Here is a 17,649-nt window from a genome sequence, read left to right on the forward strand (position 1 = left end):
GATCCGGCTGCTGCAGCTCTGTAGCTGCCACTCCAATAAACACCGGTTATTCTGGTCAGGTTTGAGAACAGCCTGGGTGCCAAAAAAAAAAAAAAAAAAAAAAAATTAAATTGAGAAACCAATGTTTAACTTACATAACCATGCAAATACAGTCAATCAGCAGAAAAGATGAGATGGAAGCTATCTATATGTCTATAGAGATAAAATTGACTGTATGCTGACAGCTGGAAATAAACACTTAACTTAAAATGTTTCAAAGCTTCTTTAAACTTTATTTTTAATGGCACTTTTTAGTTCATCTTTCACTTCTTTACTGGACATTTCCTTAATCAAATAATTTGACAAAAATATATATAAAAGCAGCAGCAAAGTATATTTACATTAGGTATGTTATGTTGCCTGATAACTTGCTGTCATTAGACATAATTATTATTTAAAGCGTGCAATAAGAAAATAACTAAATAACTAAACATTCATATAAACACACTTATTATAAAGGAAAATTTTGTATTTGTATAATGTTCATGTAAGAAATGCTTTCTTAATGTAAGAAATGGTTAGATTCCATTAAGCTAGAGGCAAAAAATGTGTGGAAGTGATATAGACTTGACGTACGCAAGGGGCAAGGAACTCGACCGGAAGTTGAAGTCGGGTGGGGGCTGCCATCTTTTAGCAGAACTTCACTTGCGTTAGCATTCCCATTGACTCCCATTCATTTTGGCGTCACTTTGACAGCGAATAACTTTACATCTGAGGCGTTTAAAGACTCCGTTTGTCCATTATTTATTTCTAAAGATACACGACAATGTATAAAGGGCTCCATTACCTTTTATGTTACATTATGGCCCCGTATAAACAGTTTTTGTAAAAAATAGGCTAACGATTGCGTCATAAGCACTCGGCTCTCTGTCGCATTACCGTACAGACAGGAGCAGAAGCTCGCAGGCAATTAACTTAATATGGCGTACTGGCGTTACATTTTAAAATACTATACAAAATAATTAATCAGAATACTTACTCCTGTTCACTCACGCCAAAGAACTCCCCGCTCAAGCTCACCGTCTCTGCAAGATTAACGATGACAGTTTGCATGCACAGCTACTAGAAGATTTACATCTGTCAGACAGGTTGCTGACGTCGTCAAGCTTCGTTTGAGTCTGCGCGGCAGAAACGGAAGTGCTAAAAAACGCTAAAACTGGGCTTCATTTGTCTCAATTGAGTTCCAATGGGGTCGCTGTGTCCATTTCTTTTACTGTCTATGGACGTACGTCATTACGCGACGTCAGTACATAGCGACAAGCATTGTTTTTATTCCCCTATAATAAAACAAATCTAATCGTGTCCGTTTCTTACATTCAATTTATTTTTATAATATGAAATGTGTGTGTGGGGGGGGGGGGGGGCATATTCCTAAATAGGCGTCTTGTGTAATCTCTACTAAACTTGATTATGTTTGGAGGCGGAACCAAAGTAAGCAGCCAATCCCTGAAGGGTTGCTCGCAAACGAACCAATTGGTGAGCTCACCAATGCAGCCCATAGTTAGTGTGTCCCATGTGTTGCCCATGTGAGAGACGCGTTGAAACTGTAAATTGGAAGAAACTGTAGATTAATGAATTATTTGAATATAAAACCTTTCTAAAAGCTCACTATAATTTCTGGCAAAATGAAGAAGAAGAGAAAGGAAACGACTGAAACTGAAACGGAAGATCAGGTTCGTGCGGTTTAACGCAGTTTTCTGATCACGTTACTTAGCAAAGTTGTATCTTCAAAATACAAGATTTTTGTAAATGAACTTAAATTACATAAAATATTATTCAAATATTTATTTTTGTTGATATATTTACACAGATGGAGTTACTAGATGACTCTCAGAATGAAGAAGAAGATGAGATAAAGAGTGTAAAACAGTTTAAGGACTCCAAACGAAAAGCGAAGGGCACCGTGTCCGATGATGGGGTCTTACGGCCAGTCAAGCTGTCCAAAAAAGAGCTGTACAAAGCCCCAACCGTGGAAGAGCTCAACCAGCTGAAAGAAGCAGAGAATCTCTTCCACTGCAGCATATTGAAAATGCAGGTCAGAAATTATTTACATTTAACTGTCTTTGTATGTTATATAACATGTTTAAACGTGTCAAATCAACACTGAGCTGCTCATTTCATGACATGCCTATGAACTGTGTATACTTTAGCAGTGTATATTTTAGGCTTTCTTATCACTGATTCATATGGATGATGTTCAGATGGAGGAACTGCTGAAAGAAGTGGCCCTCAGTGAGCAGAGGAAGAAGCTGGTGGACTCTTTTGTGCATCAGATCACAGACTTCTTGCAGTGTGTGCCTGAATCTGAAGTTGTGGAGGTCAGCAATATGTGCAGCATTTCCATTAGCGGCAGCAAAAGTGCTGATTTCTACTAATTCTCTCTTTGGTAGTTGGCAGTATAATTTTTCTTAATAGTTTTCTTCTCCTCTCTAGTTGGATGATATTTCATGGTTGTCAGGTGTTGAAGTCCCATTCCTCCTCGTCCCATCGACAGCAAAAGGCAAATTTCACATGGAGCCTCCTGCGTCAATCAACCTGGTGGGCAGTTATCCGCTTGGCATGTGTATCAAACCCAAAGTCTCTGTGGACTTAGCTGTTACCATTCCAGCTGTAAGTTATACCTTGAAAACAACATTTCTGCCTGTCAGTTGAAATGTGTGCGTGTATATATATATTTTTTATTTATAACATATATTCATGTGTGTGTCTGTCTATAACTCTGTATGTCCATACATCTGTCTGTCTCTCTGTCCTTATATCTTTACATCAAACTGTCTGTGTCTGACCATCCATTCATACATGGAGATGTCTAGCTGTAAATATCTGTCTATCTCTCTGTCTGTGTATGTATCTGTCTATATTCATCTGTCTGTCCGTCTGTATATGTTTTTCTGACCATCTATGCATGGATATTTCTGTTTATTTATCCATCCACCTGTCAGTATATATCTCTCTATATCTATTGTATGTCTGCCTATGTATGTGTCTGTCTGTCTGTTACTCTTTCGGTCTAAACTATTGTGCATTAGTTCATTCTGTTACAATATTGGTGTATATTTTCTCTTTGAAGTCTATTTTACACCCAATGGATGCCATTAACCAGCGGTACTCTCGAAAGCGAGCGCTGTATCTGGCCGGCCTGGCGCGGCATCTCTCTTTCGCAAAGTGTGTGGGTTCTCTGCACTACTCTTGTCTACATGGCAACCGACTTCGCCCAGTCCTACTTCTCAAACCCCCAGGTAAGATGGTTGGAACAGTAGTTTGTGGTCAAATTATTTTAGTTTTAAAGTTAATTGCTTTTAGCACACCCTTTTCTTTTGCTGTGTGGAATGCACTAATTGAAGCAATCCTGTGTAAAAAAAAACTGAGATTGATGGTGTTACTCGGGAGTGTGATTATATTGCTCTTTGTTTTAAACTAAAGGGATCATGTAACCTTTGTGTGTGTGGACTGTAGGTAATGCCAGCAGTAAGGTCACGTTAAGGATTCATGCAGTTCCACCACCGGACTTCCTCAAACCTAGCCGCTTCCATCCTCAGAAGAACAACATCAGGACTGAGTGGTTTACCGGTGTTGCCAGTACACAGGAAGGTAATGAGGAATTTTCTGAGATCAGTTTCAGTTTCATGTCTGAGGTAGCAAACAAAACTGATGATATTTCTGTAATTTTTATGATGCAGAGAGCAGTGAGCCCCCAACTCCTCATTATAACAGCACAGTTCTTGGAGATCACCTCCCGCTGTCACATCTTCAGTTCCTGTCGGCCGTCAGTGCACAGTGTCCTGCTTTTGGAGAGGGAGTGGCTCTCCTCAAAGTGTGGCTAAGACAGCGAGAACTGGACCAGGTTAAAACACATCATTTTCCACAGAAATATTAAACAACAGCCAGACTGCTTGTTCTTGCAAACTTTTCTTTTTTAAAGATCCTTTTTTTTTCAGCAGTCAGACAAAAGAAACAAACAACAGTTATTCAGTTATTATTATTTTTTGTATAAATTGTTGCTGTTGCTTCTTTCAGGGTGCAGGTTGTTTCTGCGGCTTCCTTGCATCAATGTTAATGGCATATCTTCTGTCCACACACAAAGTGGGCAAAACCATGAATCCCTACCAGCTGTTGAGGAATGCACTGCACTTCTTGGGTAAGAGAGGACAAAATGGTTTTCATATTTATTATGTATATACAAAAACAAACACATTCCTGCATATATTTAATAAAAATGTGTGTGTGTATATGTATATATATATATATGTATGTATGTATGTGTAAACAAAAACTTTTATTTTGGATGCGATTAATTGTTTGACAGCACTAATGTGTATTAATCAATATATCTGCTTTTTGCTTTTCGCATTTTCAGCTTCCACAGATCTGACTGAGAATGGTATCACCTTGGCTAAAAACCCAGACTCAAAAGCGGTGAGCAGAAGTGACTCAAGCAATTATTTGCTGTTTTTAGTGTGTTTTGTCTTTGTTGCATCACCATGCCTTTCTTTGTCTTTTCTCCTGCTTCAGCCTTCACTGCCGGAGTTTCATGCAGCATACTCTGTGGTATTTGTGGATCCCTCTGGGCATCTCAATCTGCTTGCAGACATGACCGTTTTTACCTACAAACGGGTGAGCGAAATAAAAATCGAAAATGAAATAAATATTAGAATATATAAAAAATTATTTAAAATGCAGGGGTATGGCTAAATGAAAATGGTTAGCTGAAGCAAAAGCTCTAAATCAATAATTAAAATGTTAGTAAATACTGTAATAGCGTATAAATAATACTTTTCATATGTCTGATTGATTTATTGACATGGAAATTTGAATGATTTGACAGCCATAATCTGAATGTTTCTGAAGAATCTGAATTTTGTCTGTCAGATCCAGCATGAGGCGTCACTCTCTCTGACGTTCTGGGATGATCCGACAGTAGACGGCTTCCAGGCTCTGCTCATGACACCCAAGTCCATGCTCCGAACATATGATAATGTCTTTAAGTAAGTTTCTGTCAACACAGACCTGCTGCTCTTTTGTGTTTGTATTCATGTATTCTCAAACTCTCTTTCTCACTCTCTTTGGCAGACTGGTTAACCTGGTCAAACTGCAGACCTCCTGTAAAAAGCTTTTACTCCTCAATGAGCTCATGGACCACAGCGGAAACTATGTCCTCACTGCACTTCCTTTCGTTTTGTCCCTCTTGCAGCGAGGGCTTGGAGAAAGGATCCACCTTCTGGTCCACTCACTCCCTCAAGACCCTGAGGTAGATATGTTACCAGTAACATCTCCTTTGGTTGATCAAATTGTACTACATAGGACTGACTGATTCACCTATCAGCGCATTCCTAAACAGTCTGGATATGTCGTCATAATCTGTGTTAATGGTTTTGCAGTGGTCCGTGGGCAGTGCACCTCCCAAGCACAAGGACCAGCCGCCTCTGAGCATTGGTCTGCTGCTGAACCTTGAACATGCTCTCTCTGTTCTGGAGAGAGGACCGCCAGCAGATAACCCTAAGGTAAACTAGCCCACATATGCACAGTTGTCTGTTGTTTATGTGTCCTGCAGTTCTGTAGCGGTGTCTGAAAACCCTCTGTGTTGTTGGTGTTTGAAGGCAGCTGAGTTCCGGCAGCTGTGGGGCTCTCGCTCACAGTTGAGACGCTTCCAGGATGGAGCCATCACCGAGGCAGTGCTGTGGTCAGGGAACTCCATCTCTCAGAGGAGATTCATTGTGCTGAAGATCATTACTCACCTGCTGGAGCTGTACGTCTCTATTCTGGCTGTTTCTTTACTTGAATACACTCTGTAAAGGTGTAATTCACAAGTTTAGTGTCTGGCAAACAGTTTTTTCGCTGTTTTAGTTATTCGATTTATTAAGTAGCAACTGAATTTCCTACCGTGGACCCTGTTTTTAATGTTTAGAAATTAAATATGCATTTTAGGTGGGGAAAAAAGTGCGTAACAGAATTGCTAAACGAAAAAATACGTCAAATTCAAACTGACACCAAAATAAAAATGAAAAAGCTCAGTTCAAAATATTAATAAAAGGGTGGGTTTCTGTAGGTCTTAAATTGGTTAAATGGGTTGCCCTTGCGTAATTTAAGTCCTTTAAAAAGGTCTTAAATCAGAGCAGAAAGGCTTCAGTTCAAGTCATGAAATTAAATGTTACATGCATTGGCAAAAATTAATCTTCCTCTGTATTTTTGTTTTCCAATACAAATATGTTTTTAAATTTAGTTGCATTTACTTAAGATGCAAATGGGGAAAAACCCTGACTAAAGTGAGTTTATGCTTAAAATAAATTAAATTTCTGTCAATAAAAAGGGGTATATGATAACTTGTTTTCCCTTTAAATGAAGTATATTTTTCTGAGCCTGTTCTGGGCCTTTTGTGAATCATAAACTTAGATTTAAACATTCATAAGAAACTTTATACATTTGCTCTGGAAAACAAGACAACACAGATACTGTGGTAGAGCATCGCTTTTTTCCAGCATTATCAGAAGGTACAGTAAAAGTTATTAACATAATCTAGTGGTTGGGCGCATCTTCCTAATACACGGTGTTCTTTCTAGATATTTACATTTAGAGATCATAACGTTGTTACCTTCACTTTAATTTCTTAAATTTTCTTAAAGTCTTAAATATACCTTCATAAAGCCTGCAAAATAGTATGTAAATAATACTTAACACTGAGATCAATGCTGAAGATACACAAATGAGTCAGAATCGTATTAAATTGTAATCAACTCAAAATGAAAGCTTGTAATTAAACTGAATATTAATTTCAAGTTAGTACTCTGGAACATTGTAGTCTCTTTTTGTTACCATTTCCTTGGAACATTTTTCCATTAATTACTTTGTCATAAAAAAGTTTTATTTGTTGTTTTCTTTCATTTTAGTCATGCAGATATCCCCAAATCATGCATCACAGTTGGTGGTGGACAGCTTGATGATCTCATTGAATGTGACATACAGGTACTTTATAGAAGTGAATGTGGACTCATTAAACAATAACTGTTTTGATATCAGCTGCACATGTTCATGATGTGTCTTTGTCCCCCAGAACCACACGACCGGAGAGGAGGAGAGTCTGGAGGTGGTTCAGTCTTACGATGATCTGAGCAGGAAGCTCTGGCAGTTGAAGGATCTGCCACTGTCCATCACGTCAGTGCAGGGTGCCCACCAGGCCTTAAGATACACACAGGTCAGTCGCTGCCTCTGCTATATTCAGCTGTGTCATATATTCACGTATATGTCTTAATTTCCCTCATTTGTCCTCTGCAGGTTTTCCCACCAGTTCCTGTGAGGCTGGACTATTCGTTTTTTGACAAAAAGAAGAACCATCTTGGATTAGTGCCAAAGGAGAACAAACCTTGCCCTTGCTACATAGCCCCTATTAAAGGTAATGGATTTCAGACTTTTGTCTTGTCAACACATCAAAATGGCAAAGTTTCTCATAATTCTATGATATAGATATACTTCCAAAGTTCTCCTTATGTGTTCCACAGAAATCATACAGGTTTAGAACAACATGAGTCAATAAATGTTAGCAGAAGTTAGCAACACCCTGATTCCCCCAACAACAACAAAAACTATTTTCTTTTTTTTTTTTTTGAGTCTGACTTTGACTTTTGAATTATTGCCGAAAAACTCTGTCCAGTAGAAGTTTATAATTCGTACAAAAGTTTTTCACCCTCAAAATCTTCACAAATGAACACAACTTTTATTAATATTGAAACCTAATTACAAAAAGCTAAAGTGAGGATATGAATAACTACAGTCAAATTACTTTTACATTTCCAACACTAAACTTCAGACAAGCTGATGTTATATGAAGACTAAAAGACAAGTAGAAAGTTTGTTTAATGTCTTAAAGCGTTTCTCCACCCCAAAATGAAAATTGCAGGTTTTTTTATTTTTTATTTTGGGTCAATGTTTTTGTTGTTGTTTTGAGCACAGCTTCACAGATATGACTTATTTGAATATGCCGTTATCTTTCCCATTTGTCTCTTGTTTCTCTAGTCATTGTTCACATGGAGGGAAGTGGGAAATGGCCCAGTGAGCCCATGGCAATACGTCATGTTAAAGCAGCCTTTCACATCTGCTTGAGAGAACTGCTGTGCAAACAACACAATTACAGATGCCATGCCACACCTGGCTACCTGGATGTGTGGAAGGTAACGTGCATTTATTCATACTTCTTTTCTTTTTCACATTTACTATTCTAGTAATATGCTGTCCAAATAACGTTCCTCGCACAATCAACATTAATTTCCCCTTCATCTGTCCAGGATGGTCTAGTCTTCCGAATCCAGGTGGCGTATCACAGAGAACCGCAGATCCTGAGGGAAAGCCTGACCCCCGAGGGAATGCTGATCTCCAGGGACAACGCTGAGGCCCAGGCGCTGGAGCTGGAGACCCTGCACAAACCTTTTCTAACCAGCACCTTGCATGGGTACAACATACACACAAACATGCAGAACACACTCATCCTTGTCTTCCTTGGCAAAGGGCTTGTTTAGATAAACGTATGACATGTTACGTGCTAGGCTCCAGCAGCAGTATGGGTGTTTTGGTGTGGTGTGCCGCCTGGCTAAACGCTGGCTGGCATCTCAGTTTCTGTTGGAAGATATCCGAGAGGAAGCAGCTGATCTGCTGGTGGCTTCACTCTTCCTACATCCTGCTCCCTTCACTCCACCAAGGTAATTTGGCAGTCTGACTCATGTAATCATCATTGTATGGTCTGTATATATACATATAGTGACCCCACACCTTTTCACAGCTCTCCTCAGGTGGGCTTCCTTCGCTTCCTTCATTTGCTTTCCACATTTGACTGGAAAAACAATCCCCTGATAGTCAACCTCAATGGGAAACTCACAGGTAAGCTTCACCTTGGGTATTTCGTGTTGCTTTCTAGGGCTTGCACGACTAACTATTTTTACTTTAAGAAAAGTTGTCGTCTGGTCAGCGGGTCAGTGTTTACTTGATATAAATGCAGTTTCTGCTGCCTGGAAAGTCTGATGGATGGGGAAGGAAAACGGTCATAAGTCTACAGACAGCCATTACTTCAGTGACTTCAGCGTCACATGATCCTTCAGAAATCAATCTAATGTGCTGATTTGCTGCTCTAGAAACATTTCTTATTATCACTGTCGAAAACCGTTGTGCTCTTTGATACTTTTATGGAAACCAGTGTACATCTTTTTTCAGGATATTTAGATGAATAGACAGTTCAGAACAGCAGCATTTATTTAAAATATAATTAATTTATGACAATATAAACGTCTTTACTTTGTCTTTTTATTTAATGGTAAAAGTATTAATTTCTTAAAATAAAAATACTGGCCCAAAAACTGTGGCGATAAAATAGATTTCTCAGAGCTTCAGCATTAGGAAACAGGAAACATCCTCCTTTCATCGTCATGTGTCAAGCACAACTGAAGTCATTTGGTCCATGACTATTGGACACAGATCTAACACACTGACCGGTAGCAGAACTAATCATCTGTGCGCACCCTGAAACATCTGTGGATAATGAAACGGGTGTTTTTATGTTTCAGCTGTTGAACAAACCGATATAAAGAATGACTTTGTGGCCTCTCGGGAATCTCTTCCCACCATGTTCATAGTCACTCCCAATGACAAGAAAGTCTCTGTTTGGACTAAACAGGTTCCTTCTGTGCAGGTTTGTAGATCCAGTATTCTCAAATTCTAATATAGATTTGCTCCATGTACAGTGTGTATGAACCTAAGTGTTGTTGTGATCTCTGTGTAGATGCTCCAGCGTGCCGTCATGTTGGCAGCAGAGAGTCTACGTGTTTTAGAGACTCAGCTTGACTCCAGTGAAAAGCAGGACATGCGGGTCACTTCCTCTATTCCACCTGTATAATGCAAATTTATGCAGAACTCAACTTTTTGTTTTAAAACCTTACTGTTTGCTTTGTTTCTAGGTGGCATTTCGACCTCCTCTGGTGGCTTATGATGTTCTGATCCACCTCGACTCAAAGCAGGTTCCTCTGTTAGCTAAAGCTGTGGATCCTCCTGTCAATACCTTCCAGCGAGGCACACATGGAGGACAGCCGTTCGCTTCGGGAGGAGCTCTGCCAGTCATAGACTATGATCCGGTCAGACTGTATCTGTCTGAACTCAGGGTTTGTCGTGCTTTTTAATTCACTTTTACTTAATTTTTTTCCGTTATGCCATGTTATTCTTAAAATACCATTTATGTAAGATCAGATCTATTTTATACCAGTTCTCTTGTGATTTTTAGGAAGCATTTGGAGAGCTGGCTCTGTTTTTCTACGACCCGTATGGTGGAACTGTGATCGCAGTGCTGTGGAAGCCAAATGCCTTCGAGCCGAAACCCTTTAAGGTTTCTCCTTTTTTTTTTTTTTGAGCTTTTATTTACCATGACCCTGAGTAGGGTTGGCCGAATTTAAGTGATTGCGTTACAGTCAAGATTTATGGCACCTTCTTCTGATTTTGTGTGTTCTCAGACATCTTTAATGAACGCCCGCCGGGTGGAGGTGAATGGTGATGTGGTAACCACCGTGCCAAATGTAGAAGCCATCCTGCAGGATTTCCGCATCATCGGGGAGGGTCTCGTCAAAAGATTGGAACTGAGAACAGAAAAATGGGTTGTGTAGGGTCTGGCAGTAGTTTCTGTAGGAATAACTGTTGATCTGGATGTTGCTGTGTTTACTTCTACATTTACATGTACTCGAATTGCTTCAATTAAATTCTCTGAATCTGCCTTTTAAAAGTATTGTTATGCTGCATTATTTTAATCAAATAACAATGTTTTCCCTTCATACAAGGAGGACCAAAAAAACTAAAAGACCCTAAAGTAAAAAAGGTTCTTCATAAAGGCCACAGTTTGATTGCTTAAACATGTTTTCACCAAATTCTGATTACTGCATTGTGGAAAATAAATGAACAAGTTGTAGTATTTGTTGTCTTTTTTGCTGTATTTTCTCACTTTTTTTTTTTTTATAATATTTTTAAGTCTCACCTATGAGACTTTTAATATTTTGTTTTCTGTTTTTTAATATATTGTATTACATAATCTATAATATTATTTTCAATTTATTATTTTAATGTTTTAAAATGTACTTTATTCCCGTAATGACAAAGCTAAATTGTCAGGTTGATTATATATTTATCGTTTCCATTTAGTCATTTAGCAGCAGACGCTATTTTATCCGAAGCGAATTTAAAATGAGGATGTATGGAAAATAACCTGTTTTTATTCAGTCTATGGAAATTACAGGTCTTTTCGTCCTAGGATTACTGCAGTATTATACTCTGCCCAATAGGTGGCGGTGTGTGCCTGATTGTTTACGGAAAAAGAAAAGATGAAATTTCGTTAGACATCTCGTTACTAACCTAAACCGACATAGTACGGCTCTCTAATGTTACTTAAATGTGTAAAATGGACATGTTAGTTGACAGTGTGAATTCAATACAGCTCGGAAATCTCGCCGTTTAAAGAGAGAAGTTTTTACGACTTACTTTTCAAGCCTTCCTCGCTATCGTTATTAAAAGTGTTCTTAACGCTTTACAGGCGTCTGGACGCAGAATGATCCTGCTCCGTGTGTTAATGCTGTTGTTTCTTCAAATGAACGCTAACTGCATGAATCTGAACTGGACATCACACGACAGACCAAACATAGTCATGCTCATGTCTGATGCCTTCGTAAGTCACCCATTTTCACTCCGTTTTCAGTCACTTTACAGAATTGCTGCCTTTCTAGAGAGCAAAAGCTTATATATGCAGCTGAAATAAAAAACCGTGTCGTCTGTTTTCTTATTAATGAAGGATGGCAGGTTAACTTTTTCTCCTGGCAATAAAGTTGTACAGCTGCCTTACATCAACTATATGAGGGAAATGGGTGCAGTTTTTCTCAACTCGTACACTAATTCACCAATCTGCTGTCCTTCTAGGGCAGGTAGAGTATTAGCCAGCCTTTATCTGTTGTTATAAATGGAGTACCGAAACTTTTGTACACATGCAATATAGAGATAAGATGAACACCTTGATGTATCTAAATGTGTTTTGTCAGCTATGTGGAGTGGCCAGTTTGTGCATTTGACTCAGGCCTGGAACAATTATAAATGTCTCGATCCCAGTGCCAGCACATGGATGGACCGTTTAGGAAAGAGTGGCTACCACACTCACAGCATGGGGAAACTAGACTACACATCAGGACATCACTCTGTCAGGTGACCTTTTTTTTTTAACCCCAAACATGTATTTGGAAACTCAAATAAATGCATCTTCAATTCAAAAGTGCGTTTGCCAGATTTTTTATGTCTTTTGAAAGAAGACTCATCAAGGCTGCAGTTATTTTAAAATACAGTGAAATGGTAATATTGTGAATTGTGAATTGTAATTTCCATTTAAATGAACTGATTTCTATTGGAATATATTTTAAAATGTAATTTATTTCCGTTAATGTAAACACTGAATTTTCCGCAGCCATTACTCCAGACTTTAGTGTCACGTGATTTTAGAAATCATTCTAATATGATGATTTATCATGTTTGTAAAATTATGAAACTATAACAATGCAGTTTTAAATATAGGCGAAAAACTATATGTTTGGATGTCTGGAACTTCTCTGTTGTTCAGTAATCGGGTGGAGGCGTGGACCAGAGACGTTCCATTCCTGCTGAGACAAGAGGGCCGTCCAGTCACAGATCTGGTGGGTAATACATCCACAAAGAGGGTGATGACTAAAGACTGGAACATCACTGATGCTGCCGTCCAGTGGATTCGACACACTGCTGTGTCTCTCGCCCAGCCATTTGCCCTATACGTGGGGCTCAATCTCCCTCACCCATACCGCACGGACTCCCTGGGACCCACAGCCGGGGGTTCCACCTTCCGCACCTCCCCGTATTGGCTAAACAAGGCAGGTTGCTTTTCCTGATCTAATGGATTCTGAGTGTTAAAAGTTTTTTTCCTCTGGACTCAAATTGGAATTTGAATCCAAGAATCTGAAACTGAACAAGGCTTGAAATCTTAAATTGGTGTGTTTCGGAAGCAAACGGTTAAAAAATAAAAGTAAAGTTAACTAAGAACATCCAACCACTGTTTAACTATTCCCTTTATTTTTGAAACAGAACAGCAGGATTTGATCATAGACCTCCGACGGTTAAATTCAAATAAAAATAGTGAGAGACATAATATACTTGAAAAAATTTGTCTGTTTTGTAGTTACAACAGTTCCAAACAAAAACCGTCAAATATAATATTAAAAAATATATATTATTTGCTCATTAATTTGTTTTTGCTGTTTCATGTCATTATTTTTTTTAAATGTTTGATTCTAAAGACTTAAGACAACCATAGTTATTTATGTGGCAGAGGCATGGCTATGGATTCTAAAACTGCAATAATTATTTTATTTGTTTTATAATTAAATTAAAGCTAAAATGAATAAAATATAAATATTTTAAAAGAATATAAAATAAATGTTGCATGTAGCAACTAACCAAAATAAAATAATTTGAAAGTATTAAGTATAATAACTTGGAAGAAATTAAACCTATATATATATATATATATATATATATATATAGTGTTTTTTTTTTTTTTACTAATAAGAAAATTACAACAAAATGATTAGCATTTAAACTGAAATTCTAATGAAAACTTACGACATAAAAAGGTAGGTTAATTCAAAACAATCAAATATTATAATAGCATATAATCTAAAAATAACACTGCTGTTATTATGATTGCATATTTTTGGTTCATTCTAATTCTTACTGATTGTATTCAAAGCTTATACAATAATAACAGTCAGTCGACAGGGGCTGTTCATCAGTAGTAGTTTATCTGAGGTACTTTGACAATGGTTGTGTTTTGTCTCAAAGGTTTCTTACGATCAAGTGTCTGTTCCGAAGTGGTTACGGGTTGAAGACATGCACCCTGTGGATTACTACTCCACCTTCACCAAAAACTGCAGTGGCCGCTTCACAGAAGAAGAGATCAGAAACATTAGAGCCTTTTACTATGCCATGTGTGCTGAAACAGACAGCATGTTGGGTGAGCAGCCACTCGTATCGTGTGTTTAAGTGATGTTTTGTCACTGGGCTTAATGTAATGATATACTATCATTATTTGTCTGCAGGTGAGGTGATAGATGCTCTCCGAGACACTGGCTTACTGAAAAAGACAGTCGTACTGTTCACTTCGGATCATGGGGATCTAGCAATGGAGCACAGGCAGTTCTATAAGATGTCCATGTTTGAGGGCAGCTCTCATGTCCCCCTGCTTATAATGGGCCCAGGAGTGAAGACTGGCTTTGAAATCAGTCTACCTGTGTCTCTAGTGGACATTTATCCCACTCTGCTTGGTAAGGGTGGGAACTGGTGGGAACTATTTGGGTGAACCTTAGCAAACTTTACAGTTTTTTTTTTTTTTTTAAAGAAGTCTCTTCTGCTCACCAAGACTGCATTTATCTAATCCAAAGTGCAGCAAGTAGAGCAACGTGTTGAAATATTTTTACTATCTAAAATAACTGTTTTGTATTTGAATATGTTTCCAAATGTAATTTATTCCAATGATTTCATAGTTGAATTTTTAGCATCATTACTCCAGTCACATGATCCTTCAGAAATCGTTCCAATATTCTGATTTGCTGCTCAAAATGAAAATGAATTATAACCTGGAAACGATTTGATCTATTTCCTTCTGCACTATATTTTGTTTAGATCTTGCTGGTATTCCACAGCCAGGGGGTCTCAGTGGTCACTCGCTGATCCCTCTGGTTTCCGGGGTCAGAGCACAGTCAGGAGAGCCTCATCCCGGCTGGGTGCTCAGTGAATATCATGGTTGCAATGCGAATGCCTCAACGTATATGCTGAGGATCGGCGAGTGGAAGTACATCACATATGCAGATGGATTGACCATTCCCACACAACTCTTTAGTGAGTTTCTTCTCATGATAGGACTGCTGATTATGTGTAATAATATGTATCTTCTTTTGCCCAACAGGGATATGATGTCCCTGCTATATAAAACTGCCTTAAGTAACTGGTTTCAATGTTCTCTCCACATAGACTTGTCCAAAGATGAATCAGAATTGAGAAATGTTGCATCACATTTCCCTGATGTATGTCAGGACTTGGACAAGCTGTTACGCACCGTTGTGAACTATCCCAGTGTTTCCCAAGCTGTTCACAGCTACAATAAACAACAGTTTCTGGAATGGAAGCAAAACCTAGGAGACAGTTACTCCCAGATCATAGCCAACCTGCGATGGCACATTGACTGGCAAAAGAATGCCAAGTACTATGAGAGAGTTATTGAAGAGTGGCTGTTGGGGTTTAATTGATCATCCGTTATATAACTGTCAGTGATCAACACAAACAAGGTGTATATACAGACCAAAAGCTTGGACACACCTTCTCATTCAAAGAGTTTTCTTTATTTTCATGACTATGACAATTGTAGAGTCACACTGAAGGCATCAAGGGCTATTTGACCAAGAAGGAGAGTGATGGGGTGCTGCGCCAGATGACCTGGCCTCCACAGTCACCGGACCTGAACCCAATCCAGATGGTTTAGGGGTGAGCTGGACCGCAGACAGAAGGCAAAAGGGTCAACAAGTGCTAAGAATCTCTCGGGAACTCCTTCAAGACTGTTGGAAGACCATTTCAGGAGACTACCTCTTGAAGCTCATCAAGAGAAAGCCAAGAGTGTGCAAAGCAGTAATCAAAGCAAAAGGTGGCTACTTTGAAGAACCTACAATATGACATATTTTCAGTTGTTTCACAATTTTTTGTTATGTATATAATTCCACATGTGTTAATTCATAGTTTTGATGGCTAAATTGTGAATCTACAATTTCCATAGTCATGAAAATAAAGAAAACTCTTTGAATGAGAAGGTGTGTCCAAACTTTTGGTCTGTACTGTATATATAAAGTAAGCTTTTAATTTAGGCAAAAATATAATTTATTGTTTTAATTTTGGCATAAATGTTACAGGTCCCGGGCAGTCGGGAAGACTGTAAGCAGTAATCAACTTGACATCAAATGAGAGAGAGAGACAAGAATCAGTTGTTTCCTTAACGGTCCTCTTTGTTGTCTTTTAATACACATAAACATTTGTATTTCAGAGTCAGTAAGATACTATGAATCACAAAATTATTCATAAACACGTTGGTAAAAAATAATACACACTGTATAGATCAAATAAATAATAAATAATGTTAAATGATAGCAACCTTAACCGAAAGTACAGAAATGCCCTAATTCTTACAACTGGCATAAATTCAGGTAACGTTAAGTATCTTAAGAAACAACTCAAGTATTTCAGGTAAGGAATACATGAGTAAACTTTTATATGACATACTGTAAGTGTCTTAAAATTATTTATAAAATAAATAATAACCAATAGTTTGAACATTAAAACATGTAAATTACAGTTTGGTATGACAATTAATTAATTCAACTAACTTTGACATTAAATGAGCGAGAGAGGCACAAATTAGTTGTTTCCTTAAAGGTCCTCTTTGTTGTCTGAGGATGCTGCAATCGTCATGGTAACTACTCTCTCAACTGTCACCCAGAGTTCAGAAAATGCAGCTGAACTACACAGTGCAAACTCATCATATATTTAAGTAATTATATATACACATGTAAATAGAAAGGAATGTGTAAAAATAAAAATGAAATATATATGTATATATAAATAATTTAATTTGTGACCCAAACTATGTGTAGGCTGGTCACATAAATTCTAACCTGGAAGTGTTTTCATCAGTGTTTCATCATATGTGTAAAAAAATAATAACATGGAATTAACAAGGTTGTTTTCTAACATATTCCCAAAGGTAATCAACAAGTGGAGGTGATGGAACATAGTTTGTGTAATACGTCGTGCTACCGAAAGGGGGTGACATAAAAAGGCAAAACTTTAAAACTCAAGACAATCGTGGAACGTGTGTATACAAGCGACAGCAGACAGACACAGTATGTCAAAACAACAGTGTATTGTTGCTGTAGACACGCAATATTGATTTCACTTCTAGTGTAGCACTGGTCACGTGAATCTCTTCGAGTGAGGATCAAAGGCTTGAAGACAAACGCCATCGATGCTCTCTCGTCGCTGTATGTCGTCATTTGTTTGATCAGATGTTTGATACCGGAGTAGGATGGGCTTTCGCACCTGGCACTGTTTACATCAGAGCTTAAGCGGCTTCGCAGCTAGTGTTTGTTTACTCTCTTTAAATTAGAACGCGATCTGGTCAAACTAAGAAACAGGACGAAAGCGGACTTTTTTTTCCTATTTTCCCTGATGTCGGACTTCAGCTCGTCGGGTTCAGATGAGGATCTAGACCCGGAGTTAGAGATACTGGACGAGCTCGGCGGCACGCTCAGCAAGGTAAACACAAGAGTAACCTACTGTACAACAATACACCTTACAACGTTTTTATCTAATGTGCAACAGTATTTGGGCTTGGTTTTGTGGGAACTAATGTTAGTGAGTTACATTCGTGGGCTTGTATTTATCTGTAACGTCGCAAGTTGTTGGAAGTTTTGTGACTGCGCATTTTTGCCCTACCATTACAATCAGTAACATACAAACGATGTCTGAATTAAACAATACGGT

General features: G+C 38.3%; 3 protein-coding genes across 5 annotated transcripts in view; all 3 read left to right on the plus strand.

Annotated features, from left to right (window-relative positions):
• The first annotated feature begins 1,528 nt into the window (after positions 1–1,528).
• On the plus strand, positions 1,529–10,972 carry nol6 (nucleolar protein 6 (RNA-associated)). 2 transcript variants are annotated; one of them, XM_026211130.1, is made up of 26 exons: positions 1,529–1,712; positions 1,850–2,074; positions 2,241–2,357; positions 2,473–2,649; positions 3,110–3,278; positions 3,496–3,630; positions 3,714–3,883; positions 4,057–4,177; positions 4,397–4,455; positions 4,552–4,653; positions 4,909–5,024; positions 5,110–5,287; positions 5,418–5,540; positions 5,637–5,785; positions 6,924–6,999; positions 7,088–7,228; positions 7,309–7,426; positions 8,047–8,201; positions 8,316–8,479; positions 8,574–8,726; positions 8,807–8,904; positions 9,585–9,709; positions 9,800–9,886; positions 9,975–10,175; positions 10,295–10,396; positions 10,521–10,972. In XM_026211130.1, exons 1-26 carry the CDS (start codon positions 1,665–1,667, stop codon positions 10,668–10,670), a joined length of 3,459 nt encoding a protein of 1,152 aa, XP_026066915.1. In that variant the 5' UTR covers positions 1,529–1,664; the 3' UTR covers positions 10,671–10,972. The 2 variants fall into 2 exon arrangements, with proteins under 2 accessions (XP_026066915.1, XP_026066916.1); XM_026211131.1 differs by having other exon boundaries at positions 1,530–1,712; positions 3,720–3,883.
• A 363-nt stretch (positions 10,973–11,335) lies between these two features.
• arsk (arylsulfatase family, member K) lies at positions 11,336–15,541 on the plus strand. Its single transcript, XM_026211136.1, has 8 exons — positions 11,336–11,719; positions 11,843–11,972; positions 12,087–12,246; positions 12,656–12,938; positions 13,906–14,077; positions 14,163–14,387; positions 14,746–14,961; positions 15,094–15,541. Exons 1-8 carry the CDS (start codon positions 11,603–11,605, stop codon positions 15,366–15,368), a joined length of 1,578 nt encoding a protein of 525 aa, XP_026066921.1. The 5' UTR covers positions 11,336–11,602; the 3' UTR covers positions 15,369–15,541.
• Positions 15,542–16,922: 1,381 nt separating this feature from the next.
• cert1a (ceramide transporter 1a) overlaps positions 16,923–17,649 on the plus strand; it is a 32,092-nt gene continuing 31,365 nt past the window's right edge. The window contains exon 1 of one of the 2 annotated variants that reach the window (XM_026211133.1): positions 16,923–17,421. In XM_026211133.1, the coding sequence (XP_026066918.1) occupies positions 17,335–17,421 (87 nt within the window). In that variant the 5' untranslated portion in view covers positions 16,923–17,334. The remainder of the gene's footprint in view (positions 17,422–17,649) is intronic. The other variant, XM_026211134.1, reaches the window with a different exon arrangement.

This window comes from Carassius auratus, chromosome 30 (assembly GCF_003368295.1).
Source record: "Carassius auratus strain Wakin chromosome 30, ASM336829v1, whole genome shotgun sequence".
Lineage (NCBI taxonomy): Eukaryota > Metazoa > Chordata > Actinopteri > Cypriniformes > Cyprinidae > Carassius > Carassius auratus.